Source organism: Saccostrea cucullata, unplaced genomic scaffold, assembly GCF_032062105.1.
Source record: "Saccostrea cucullata isolate Sc308-1 unplaced genomic scaffold, CSIRO_AGI_Scuc_v1 ctg13670, whole genome shotgun sequence".
Classification (NCBI taxonomy): domain Eukaryota; kingdom Metazoa; phylum Mollusca; class Bivalvia; order Ostreida; family Ostreidae; genus Saccostrea; species Saccostrea cuccullata.
This window is the reverse complement of record NW_026920534.1, coordinates 2,501-15,337: the sequence shown is the minus strand read 5'-3', so window position 1 is coordinate 15,337 and position 12,837 is coordinate 2,501. Positions and strand designations below refer to the sequence as shown.

Sequence of the window (12,837 nt, the reverse complement as noted above, 5' to 3'; positions counted from 1 at the left end):
ATTATTGACTTCTGATGAGGTTTACACGTGACTGTATTGAGCTGATCAGGTATTGGTTGACCGATGATTAACCAATACCTGACCAGGTCCTTAAAGTAACGAGTAGATCGAACTCAGAACTTAATAAATGTTCATTAAATGACTAGGAATTTAACATGTCTTTTTTGTTAACTGATATTGTCTTTTTTCATGAAAGATTTTGTGGAGATATGCCACACCTCGAGAGGACATTCTACTGAAATATATACGGTACTGTGGGAACACCAACTTCCCGTTCCTGGTTACAACTACTTGAGTTTTTCCGTCAAGGCCTGCGAACGCGCTATTATTGGGTTCCAAAATGAAGACAGGTCTTTCATACAGATTTTGTTCGATACTCCCGTAAGAGAAGGGAGTATTGTTGTCTCCTGTATCAGTACTTCGGTAAGTATTGACAACATCGACGACTGCATTTCTGATGTATTTTTTGGTAGAGTCTTAAACTGTGCCGAATTCAGAGACTTTTGGATATCTTGGGGAGGAGATTCAGGCCTACAGGTTGGACAAGGTAAAATCGTGGGAACTAATACCATCATGAAGAACTCCACTAAGTTTACTCCATTTGAGGATTCATTTTCGGTTGGAAATGATCACAGTGATGATGTTTCTTTTTCATCTCTATGGCTTTTTGACCGGCCAAATCCAAAGCCAGGTAAAAGATTTTTTAAAGCAACTTTCTGAAATATTAACTTAAATAACTATCAAAATTAGTACCAATAAGTTACTCCTGGATAAAAAAAAAAAACTGATAACAAAAGTGCATAGATATGATAAACAAATTTGCATCATCCAAAATCTTCAGATGATAGTATCAAAATTTCACCCTATAGATGCTGTGATGCTCAGGTTATTATTGTGGTAACTGACATGATGTCTTTATACCCAAAATATTTCTAATAAGCCTTTCCGATCCTTACGGATTGTGGCGATGATATGATTGTCAATTTCTCGACGTTTTGATATGTAAAACTTTTTGTGCAAGTTTTTTTGTTACTCTTCAGGGAAATATCTATAAGATAACCTTTCTTACCCTTACTACCTTTGCGACCATCATAATTCTAAGAACCCCAAAGATCTTTATTTTCTGCTTTACCAGATCTTATCCTTTTTAACCAGACTTCTGTACAATTAAACAGAAATCATCAACATAACTGAAAGAAAAGTGATTCCCTCTCCACATGAAGTCGAAAGTACAACAATAACCATGTCTGTGGACATAAATGTTGCATTTGAATTTGAAGTGAAGTGGTTCAGGGATGAAATTCCCGTTACACCGTTTTCTGGAAGATTTTTGATCCGCCAATCCTTAATAGAAGTGATGAAGTGCTCACTCACAATCTTACAGCTAGATCTTCAAGATGAAGGTAATATTTAATGAGAAAATTTGAATTGAATTGAATAAAATGTTACACACACCCAAGTGTCAATTCATAAAAGCATTCAGTAGAAGAACAATAAATAGAGTGTAAAAGATTAATTAAGATTGCAGTTTTGCGAATTCGCTGAAAAGGTATGTCCATTGTATGCCAGTACGGCAATTCAGCGTTGCAAAATAGTATCCTTCAGCAGAAAGTAATCATTATATGAACTATAGTGCTTAGTTAAAAAGTTGGAAGATTTGTTAATTCATTAAAGCATGGGCCGTTAAAAGACTTTGAAAAAGGACTTTTTAAACAAGAGGCCCATGGGCCACATAGCTCACCTGAGTAGCTTTGACCATGCTGTTCTTTACCAGATTTCCCCCTTGTAATAACCTATTGTGATTCCAAATTATGGCCCCTCCTACCCCCGGGGGTCATGAATTGAACAATTTAGAATCTACACTACCCCAGGATGCTTTCACATAAGTTTCAGCTTTTTTGGCCCACTGGTTCTTGAGAAGAAGATTTTTATAGAATTTTCCTATATATTTCTATGTAAAACTTTGATTCCTTATTGTGGCCCCGCCCAACCTCCGGGGGTCACGAGTTAAACAATTTAGAATCTACACTACCCCAGGATGCTTGCTCATAAGTTTCAGCTTTTCTGGCCCACTGGTTCTTGAGAAGAAGATTTTTAAAGAATTTTCCTATATATTTCTATGTAAAACTTTGATTCCTTATTGTGGCCCCACCCAACCCCTGGGGGTCACAATTTGTACAATTTAGAATCTACACTATCCCAGGATGCTTCCACATAAGTTTCAGCTTTTCTGACCCAATGGTTCTTGAGAAAATTTTTTTTTAAATTTTTCCTATATATTTCTATGTAAAACTTTGATTCCCTATTGTTGCCCCGCCAAGCCCCCGGGGGTCATGATTTGAACAATTTAGAATCTACACTATCCCAGGATGCTTCCACTTAAGTTTCAGCTTTTCTGGCCCCGTGGTTCTTGAGAAGAAGATTTTTAAAGTTTTTTCCTATATATTTCAATGTAAAACTTTGATTCCCTATTTTGGCCCTGCCCAACCTCCGGGGGTCACGATTTGAACAATTTAGAATCTAGGCTACCCCAGGATGCTTTCACATAAGTTTCAGCTTTTCTGGCCCACTGGTTCTTGAGAAGAAGATTTTAAAAGTTTTTCCTATATATTTCAATGTAAAACTTTGATTCCCTATTGTGGCCCCGCCCAACCCCCGGGGGTCACGATTTGAACAATTTAGAATCTAGGCTACCCTAGGATGCTTTCACATAAGTTTAAGCTTTTCTGGCCCACTGGTTCTTGAGAAGAAGATCTTTAAAGTTTTTTCCTATATATTTCTATGTAAAACTTGGATTCCCTATTGTGGCCCCACCCAATCCCCGGGGGCCATGATTTGAACAATTTAGAATCTACACTACCCCAGGATGCTTCCATATAAGTTTCAGCTTTTCTGGCCCAGTGGTTCTTGAGAAGAAGATTTTTACAAGACCCCACCGTATTTTTGTCTTTTCTTGATTATCTCCCCTTTGGAGGGGATTTGGCCCTTCATTTTAACAATTTAAACTCCCCTTCACCTTAGGATGCTTTGTACCAAGTTTATTTAAAATTGGCCCATTGGTTCTTGAGAAGAAGTCGAAAATGTGAAAAGTTTACGGACGGACAGACGGACGGACGGACGGACGACGGACAAAATGTGATCAGAAAAGCTCACTTGAGCCTTCGGCTCAGGTGAGCTAAAATGGTTGTTAACTCTCTTCAGACCGACTTCTTTTAACCGCTTGAAAGCAATTATTGTTTTTGTGACGTGTGCAAAAATATTAAGCAATGTTATGAATTTTTTTAAGAAAATGAAAATGTCACCTACCTACCGCCCAAAGATTTTTTGCACGAGTCGGGAAGGGCAAACAGACATTTTAGCCTTCTCTGAATGTATTGCCATATGTCTATAAAAACTAAATACCTTGTCAAGTGTTTGGTACCCACAATGGTAAAATAAGTTGCACATAGATATTGAAAACACTCATTCCGCGTAGTTTGATTGATCATGTAGGTACTTTAAGCTTTCATTAATAAAATAATTGTGGTCATTATATGCTAATTTGAATTTATGGAGAGCGTGATTATAAAATAATGGAATCTTTTTTTTTTCAATTTACAGATCAATGAATACTCTAGCTGAAGCGAAATCTTATACTGTATCATGACTCAGAAAAAATACTGAATACCAGTATCTATTACTAGTATTGTAAATAGTTTTGATTTTATTCTTGTGCAGGCCTATGGACCGTCAGAGTTTCAAATAATAATTCAGAAGCCGCTGTCAACTTTCATATAAAGGGCAAGTGTTGTATATTTGTAACATGAAATATATGAAGATTACGCACAATATTCAAGCTTAAATGTCCAATAAACAGTACAAAATTGTAGCAGAGGAAACAAAGACCTTATTTAAATCGTATTATAAAATATGATATTTTTAATATAATATTATTATAATATCTTTAATTGATATAATATATTGTTACATATTCACAAACCAAATAACAGACTACATTTCGAAGTGTTGCAACTGTATCATTTCTTTATTATATTTTCTTTTCAGTAAAGCCAGGAATTCAGATTGAGATTTTACCACATGACGGAGTTTCCATACAAAAAGGGGATACTTTAACTCTTGTTTGTAACATAACAAATCTGGACGATTTACAGAGGTTTTCGATAAACGTTTCCCTGTTGACGTGGTATAAAGATGGAATCAAAATACAAGAAGGTAAAACGCAAAATTCTGAGAATTGTAGTGTTAATCATGGCTAGAGACAGTATCTTATTAGAAATTTAATTAGAAATTATTGGTAAAATAGCACAGTATATGTATCATTAAATAGTAATTTCTTTTTTCTACGTAATGTCTTTTTCAGGTTATTCTCAGAAAACTTTTACGAACCATCGGTCCTCTAAAATACTGCAGATCCATTCTGTTCAGGAGAGTGACAGAGGGACATATACCTGTAACCACGAGAGATATCCGATATCAGGGGTGAAAAACGTAGTAGTGGACATTTATAACCAGGGTAAGGCTATGAAGTTACTGATTTCAAAACCCTACAATTTACTGGCGTTAGTATGTAGACAGTGGACGATTAACTTTATTATTTGATAATTCATTAATAGATTCGCTGTTGTTGATAAGGTGCTTGAGATTGGTTTAGCTATGTAACTTCATATAGTGTATTTTATTTAATAGGCTATAGTTTACTTTTTTATACATTAATATTATCATGTTCTTAATTATTTTATGTTGTATAAAAAAATCTATTCAGAAATTATCCGAATAACGCAAAAGGAAGCGCTTCCCTCCCTACATGAAGTGAAAGGAACACGACTGACAATGTCTGTATACGTCAACGTAAGAATAAATTTTGGGGTTCAATGGTTTAGAAATGGAATTATCGCCACACAGTCTTCTGGGAGCTACACAAACTGCCAGCCATATATGGAAGTTATGAAATGCTCACTCACAATCTTACAGCTAGATTTTCAAGATGAAGGTTATACATATAATTATCAATTTCTACTGAATGAAAATGTTATACACTTTTCATAAAAATACGTTCAAGCATTCAATACAACACGATAGATAAAGAAGTTGATTGAACAATATTCTAAGAGTTTGGTTTTTATTGCTTTTGTAGCTGTTTGGACCGCCAGAGCTTCAAATGATAATTCTGAAGCTTCCACAAACTTTCATGTAAAGGGTAAGAATTCTATGTTAGTAAATACTAAATGCAGTAACTTGTAACATACTCAAAAGATAAGTACAATGCATGCTATGACTTCTGTTAAGCATTCTACCTCTACATACATAGAAGATTAATTTTCATCTTGAATATTTTGCATGCTTGTTGCAATTTATATGAGCATTTATTGTATTTCCTTATCAGCCGATAGCTTTTATTTCTCTGAAGCATAATTCTTTTTTAAAAAAAACCTACACGAGAAGAAGAAAACTCTCTTTTAGTTTTTTGTGTGGATTTCAACATACAACATAATTACTAGTATATCAAAAGGCACTCTCTTTCATGTGTTTACTCAAGGCACCTCTGTGTACTCGAAATTAAAAAAAGATGAGTTCTTCTTTTTTCCATAATTGATTTTTTTTTAAAAATTATAGATGATAATAGTTAACTGATTACTAAATATTTAACAAAAGCGATGACTTCAGCTTTTTAGTCATCGTACCGTTTTATAGAGTAGTGTTCCAACAACACCTGTGGTGTATTTGTCTCCAAACATTATTCGACACGCAAGAGCATGTTCTGAGTAGAAATAAATTTGAACAGATCTAGGGGCAAGCCACTGGCAAATAATTTAATGTTTCAAGGAGTTCAACAACCCTGCTTGAGGTCACCTTTACTGAAATCTACGGAAATTTACGGATGTTATAATGATTTTTTATTTTATACAACCTATTGACGCATTGTATTTTCTTTAATAATTCTGTACCATCTTTTTAGATCAATGCTTTTATGCTTAATTTTATTAAGGAATACTTCGTTAACGTGTTAAATTACCTTAGGTTTTTTTTTCGGATGCACTTGTCAATAGAGATTGAATACTCCTACTAGGTACTGGCCCCACTCAGGTGTTCCCAGGGGGTCCATGTTTTTGTACTTTTCTACTTTTCGCAATTTGTTTTGTTTTCTGTATTTTAGAATAGACAGTCTTTATTATCTTCAAATTATACATTCTATGTATTTGTTTTTCACAGTGAAGCCTGGAATTAATATTGAGATCCAACCAAATAACGACATTTTCATTCAAACAGGAAATACTTTATATCTTGACTGTAGAATAACAAATCTGGACGATTTACAGAGGTTTTCGATAAACGTTTCTCTGTTGACGTGGTACAAAGATGACGTCAGAATACAAGAAGGTAAGACTCGGAATGTAAGCACAAACATCATATCTACAGAAAGCACCAAACTTTATTTATATCTTATAAAATTGCCAAGTTCATGTAAAATTTTATAGACATTTCAATTTGTTCTCCGATTTATATGGTATCTTTCTAATGACAGACAATTCTAGGATGACGGTCACCACCCAGCGGTCCTCTAGATCACTCCTGATATATCCCGTCCAGGAAAGTGACGAAGGCATATATACATGTAACCATGACAAATATCGGGTATCAGGGGTGAGAAACGTTAAAGTAGGCGTCTACAATCAGGGTAAGAATACGAAGAACCATGGTCAGGGTTCTTAAGGCTTTCTGGTATATTTTTATGTTAAAAGTTAGTCAAGCATATATTTTTTTTAAGTTTCCTGAATGTGGTAGAAATTCAATTTCTCCAGAAAATAATACAGAAAAATTACAGTTCATAAATCCATTAAGTGCAAATAATTGACTTTAATCTAATTGTCCTTACAGTGTCTATTGTCATTTTAGTGAGGATTTTTCACTCTTGGCATCACTCCGCACACAGGGCCATTAAGTTGTGATGGATCTTTTTCGTGTCAGATACTACTGCAACACGGTACCTTGGGCTAAAACGTCTTAAATAAATATATATCTCCATTATCAAAAACTGCTGCATTTCCTTTAATGATTTTCTATTATTTACTAGGGTGATTTGATTAAAGTTCTCTTACTTTCTTAGAATTAAACTCATATCAGCAAAAACTTATAAACTCATCAAAGAATTGCACTAAGTTGGTTGGGTGGATGTAGTGGATTCACGTATAATGTGAGATACTTTGTTGGTAGGGAATGGTTAGTTAATATCATGCTGTGTTGGAAGTGTGCGGGTAGTTGATTTAATTTTGTTTTACATTTTTGATAGGTAGGTTGTATTGAATTTACTTATCGTATTTAACACTGTTTTTGTAAAGTTGGTGAATCTGTTTTACTTTCATTAAGCAAAGATTTGTTGTTGAGAAGGATTTAGTCGATGTACGTAAAGTATATAAGTTTTCATGTAGGGTAGGTAGTTGATTGACCTATATGTCTTACATATACACTGTATATGTTTTAATGCATGACTTGTGACATGTTTTATCTTAATTTGTATATTATAAATCTAAAATTATACAGATATCTTTATAATGAAAAAGGAAGTGGATCCCTCGCTACATCAACCTGTAGGCACAACATTGACAATGTCTGTGTACATCAACGTCAGATTAAGTGTTGAGATGAAATGGTTCAAGAACGGAGTTCTCGTTACAGAGTCTTCTGGGAGATTCTTGATCCGCCAGTCTATAGAATTGACGAAATGCTCACTCACAATTTTAGGATTACTTCCTGAAGATGAAGGTATTGATTAAATAAAAGAATCTTTATACTAAATAAAATTGTCATTATAATTTCATGCTAACACGTTAAAACTTGCACTCAGTGGAAGAACGATTATAATCACTTATTTGACTGAATAATGAAAATTCGGAAAAGATTTGAATCTGATCCCTTTGCAGCCATTTGGACCGTCAGAATCTCAAATGGTAATTCGGAAGCCGCAGCCACCTTTGATATAAAGGGTAAGTATTATAATTTTGTTTAATGCGCTAACTAATTTTATATATTCCATAAATAAATTGCATATTTTAAGGAATTGATTTTGTATCACTCTTCTTTCATATTTCCTTTTCAGTAAAGCCAGGAATTCAGATTGAGATTTTACCACACGACGGAGTTTCTCTACAAACGGGAGATACTTTAACCCTTGTTTGTAACATAACAAATCTGGACGACTTACAAAGGTTTTCGATAAACGTTTCTCTGTTGACGTGGTACAAACACGGTGTTAAACTACAAGAAGGTAAAACTCAAATCACAGATAAATTTATTGCTTACTAAAACAAAAAGGAACCGCCATATTATAAGAATTCTGTGAGAGAAATTTGTAATGTTAAATAGTAATTTAAATTCTTTGCATGCTCATTTAATGTCTATTTAATGTTTTTTTATATATCTTAACAGACAAATCTCAGATAACCTTCACCACCCATCAGTCCTCAAATATACTTAGGATTTACCCTGTGCAGGAAAGTGACAAAGGCACATATACCTGTAATCATGACAAATATCAAATATCAGGGATGGAAAACGTTATAGTGGATGTTTACAACAATGGTAAGATTATTTAATATTAAAGGATTTTTTCTATACTGCTATGTATATGTTTGTTGGTTGTTACTTTGTTGGTTGATTGTAAAATTTATATATTTGTGTCACATGATACTTTGTGTTTGGATGGGTGTTTCAGATTTACATATTTTTATTCAATTTCAGACTATGAATTTTAATTTCTTTAAAAAGGTTTTTTATTCATTATGAACATCTATTCAGATATCATCTATATAAGAAGTAAGGAAGTCGTTCCCTCTCCACATGAAGTTGAAGGCACATCACTGACAATGTCTGTGGACATCAACATCAGATTAAATTTTGAAGTGAAATGGTTCAGGGACGGAATTCCCGTTACACCGTCTTCTGGGAGGTACTTGATCCGTCAATCGTTTAGAGAAGTTATGAAGTGCTCGATCACAATCTTACAGCTAGATCTTCAAGATGAAGGTAACGATTATATGAAGAAATCCGTTTGTTGAATAAAATTTTAAATACACTCCATGCCAATTGGTAAGATCTTGATTAGAAGCAATGAATATCATGTTCAAAATAGATTGCAAACTGAAAAGTTTAAAGGGTTTTGAATATGGTTATTTTGCAGCAACCTGGACAGTAAGAGTCACAAATAATAATTCAGAAGCCGCCACCAACTTTTATATAAAGGGCAAGTATTTTATATTGACTAAATATAGGATACAAAAATGAATTCGAATGCACTATTACAACGCTCTTTGAAAAATTACGCACTTTGAAAAAAATTTTCAAAGTGCGTTAAAATTGGGACCATATCAACTTTGAAAAAATAAAATTTCTTTTCAAAGTGCGTTGATATCGACCAAATTAACACACTTTAAAAAATGTGTATGAGTTGGTCAATATTTATGCAAAACTTAGGTATTATGAATAATTGAACCTGTTTGATAGTTTGATGAGGTCATTTCAGGTTGTGAAAGTGAGCGATTTTGATTTTTCCATACTTTAAAAATTCTTTCTCCCTTAAATGTTTACTGTGCTTAATTTTTTCCAGTTGGCATGCATTTTAAGTAAACTAAAATTTATTGAAAGTTTTCAACGTCATGCAAGTTATGTAAATACATACATTTGGGTGTAGCATAGGTATCGATACCAGGAGGGGGGCTTAGGCAAACAAGTGTTTTGCAAAGATATGCATAAATAATATAGGCATTGAAAATTGGGGCTTACCTTGGTGTGTGTGTGTGTGTGTGGGGGGGGGGGGGGGGGGGTCCACTTTCAATTTGATACCGACGGCTATATACAATGTAGAATAAAACAGAGTTGGGCTGAGAGACCTTCTACTCGTCTTCTCCTTGTTCTCAATGAGGTTAAATGAGTACATGTAAATTACAAAGATTTTCGATAGATATAATTATTAAAAATTGATTCTCTCAATAACTAGAATCTAAGTGTAGATTTTTTTGTTTTATGAATATTTTTCAAAGTTCGTTAAATGTCCCCATGGTATAAATGTTTATGCGCACTCTTTACGCACATTGAATATTTTTTCAAAGTGCGTTGTGTCCCAAATTTAACGCACTTTGAACATTTTTTTTCAAAGTGCGTTGATTTTGTCCCAATTTTAACGCACTTTAAAAAAGATTTTCAAAGTGCGTAAATTTTTCAAAGTGCGTTGCCACAATGCACGTACATATTTTTAAAAAAGCTTTGGTTTTGAGGCATTGCTTTTGTATCACTTCTAAGTATGATGTTCTTGCAGTAAAGCCAGGAATCAAGATTGAGATCTTACCACACGGCGGAGTTTCCATACAAACGGGAGAAACTTTAACTCTTGTTTGTAACATTACAAATCTGGAGGATTTACAGTTTTCAATAAACGTTTCTCTGTTGACGTGGTACAAAGATGACATTAAACTCCCGGAAGGTAAAACTTGAAAATCAAAACACTTATTATTTCCATAATAATATCAACCTCATGTCGAGAGAAAATAGTCATACACTTTCTTCTTATAATTTAATACAAAATTCTAGTAAAGTAACCTTGTGGTAAAACTTGAAAATCAAAACACTTATTATTTCCATGATAATATCAACCTCATGTCGAGAGAAAATAGTCATACACTTTCTTATTATAATTTAATACAAAATTCTAGTATAGTAACCTTGTGTTTGTAATATATGATAGTAATATCAATTTGTGCTAGGTTAATGAAAAACACATTCGATTTATTAACAGAAAATTACCGGGTAACGACTATGACCCATCGCTCCTCTAAAATACTGCAGATCCATTCTGTTCAGGAGAGTGACAGAGGGACATATTCCTGTAACCACAAGAGATATCCGATATCCGGGGTGAAAAAAGTAGTAGTGGACATTTATAGGCTGAGTAAGAATTCAATGATATGTTATTGATTTTGTTCATCTATTATTTTTGATAGTAAATAGTTTATTTGTTTTATTTGATGTACTATTTCATTTGTAGTAGAAAATCTTTGCCCTTCATCAATGGACGTCTACGGAATTTTTTGGCCAACTTCCTTTCCTGGAACTTTAGTGCATTCCGAGTGTATAGAAAGCAAACAAGGTACATGCAAGTTTTTTTTTATATACACACGCAGACATAGAATTTCCTTTTATTGACAAGGAAAATATTTTATTTTAATTTAACAAGGAAAGGCCAGCAGATATTGTGATTATGATGGCACCTGGAAAGAAACAAATGTATCAAACTGTGAGGACGAAGACTTGTCCAATGCCTTGAAAGAGGTTTGGTTTTTTTAACTGAACTGAACAATACTGAAATGTTGAGATTAGAAAAGAAAACACAATGTTTTGGTCATATTTCTATTTTCAGCTCCAAAACCTAGAAAACGAAGGCATTGTTGATAAAGAGTATATTGGAAAAATCTTTGATAATTCCTTAGGCGTAACAGAGAATATAACTGCTACTAGATCTGGAATCTCATCGGAAAATCTGTTGGCCTGCATAAATATCCTTAATATAATTCTAAATATAGTAACACGAAGCAACGCTTCTTTACCAGAGAGAGTAAGAAATGTATATCAAATGAGATCTAAATCAGGAAACTGTGTAATATGAAATATATCGGCGCTGGCATGAAAATATCTCATATATTGTTCTTAATATAACAACTTAAAATAATGCATCTTTACCATAGAAATTTCGAAATGTGTATCAAATAATGTTTAACTTATACATGTAAAACTGTGTAAAAATTATATTGTGGAGAGTTTTGAATTATTGTGTTTTAGGATTTATACAGCATCATGGACAATATCCTCGCTATATATAATAAGGAATCGTGGAAGATTATTGAAGACGAGGTATTTCTTTACCTTTTCATAGATTAAGTTGATAATAACTGAATTGTAAAACAGAAAATTGAACCTGGTTTTTATAATAATTCCAAACATTTCTCTCTTCACAAGACGCAAGTTGGGTCAGACTCGATTTTTAAGATTATGGATCGGATGAATTTTCTACTCATGAACGAGTCTCAGCCCGTTACATTTACAGGTGAAAATATAGGTGAGTGAAATTATTTTCTGATATGAAGATTAAAATATATGTGTGTACGTTTACTTAGCAATAATGAAAAAAAAAACCACACTCTCATATTACGCAAACTTTACAATGTTTGTTTTTATGCTGGTACGAAGAATAATATATAACTCACAGTCAACGCTATACAGGGCACCTAAATTAACCTGTGCTTTTGTTTTGTAAACTGTAGAATTTTTCAAATCATCAAGACATCAATCATACTTCTCATTCTCAAAAAGTTTTGTACAAAAGCCGGATAGGTTCATTTTTGCCAAGATAAAAACATTTTCTCGTTATAAAGAATTAATTTTCTCGTTATAATGACTTAAATTTCTCGTTATAACGACTTAATTTTCTCGTTATAACGACTTAATTTTCTCGTTATAACGACTTAATTTTTTCGTTATGATTAGAAGATTAACTCGTTATAACGAGATATTTAACTCGTTATAACGAGATAATTACTCTTTATAACGAGAAGACTAACTCGTTAAAACGAGATATAAACTCGATTTAACGAGTTAATTATCTCGTTATAATGAAAGAACTAACTCGTTATAATGAGATGATAACTGGTTATAACGAGATTCTAATTCGTTATAACGAGATAGTTATCTCGTTATAACAAGTTAAATATTTTTTGTATTTTCAAAAATGAGCCTATCCAGCTTTTGTGGTAAGGTAAATCGTGTAGAAGTTAAATGAAGTGGTATAATTAT

The 12,837-nt window shown here is 33.3% G+C and overlaps 1 protein-coding gene across 1 annotated transcript in view; it reads left to right on the top strand.

Annotated features, from left to right (window-relative positions):
- Positions 1–476: 476 nt before the first annotated feature.
- LOC134250479 (titin-like) overlaps positions 477–12,837 on the top strand; it is a gene marked incomplete at its 3' end in the record, with an annotated part of 14,791 nt that continues 2,430 nt past the window's right edge. The window contains exons 1-22 of the mRNA XM_062732846.1: positions 477–691; positions 1,176–1,403; positions 3,718–3,780; positions 4,045–4,212; positions 4,361–4,513; positions 4,763–4,990; positions 5,135–5,197; positions 6,211–6,378; positions 6,524–6,676; positions 7,540–7,761; positions 7,920–7,982; positions 8,096–8,263; positions 8,425–8,577; positions 8,794–9,021; positions 9,176–9,238; positions 10,310–10,474; positions 10,787–10,939; positions 11,036–11,137; positions 11,225–11,319; positions 11,408–11,602; positions 11,827–11,898; positions 12,004–12,103. Coding sequence (XP_062588830.1) covers positions 574–691; positions 1,176–1,403; positions 3,718–3,780; positions 4,045–4,212; positions 4,361–4,513; positions 4,763–4,990; positions 5,135–5,197; positions 6,211–6,378; positions 6,524–6,676; positions 7,540–7,761; positions 7,920–7,982; positions 8,096–8,263; positions 8,425–8,577; positions 8,794–9,021; positions 9,176–9,238; positions 10,310–10,474; positions 10,787–10,939; positions 11,036–11,137; positions 11,225–11,319; positions 11,408–11,602; positions 11,827–11,898; positions 12,004–12,103 — 3,121 coding nt within the window. The remainder of the gene's footprint in view (positions 692–1,175; positions 1,404–3,717; positions 3,781–4,044; positions 4,213–4,360; positions 4,514–4,762; positions 4,991–5,134; positions 5,198–6,210; positions 6,379–6,523; positions 6,677–7,539; positions 7,762–7,919; positions 7,983–8,095; positions 8,264–8,424; positions 8,578–8,793; positions 9,022–9,175; positions 9,239–10,309; positions 10,475–10,786; positions 10,940–11,035; positions 11,138–11,224; positions 11,320–11,407; positions 11,603–11,826; positions 11,899–12,003; positions 12,104–12,837) is intronic.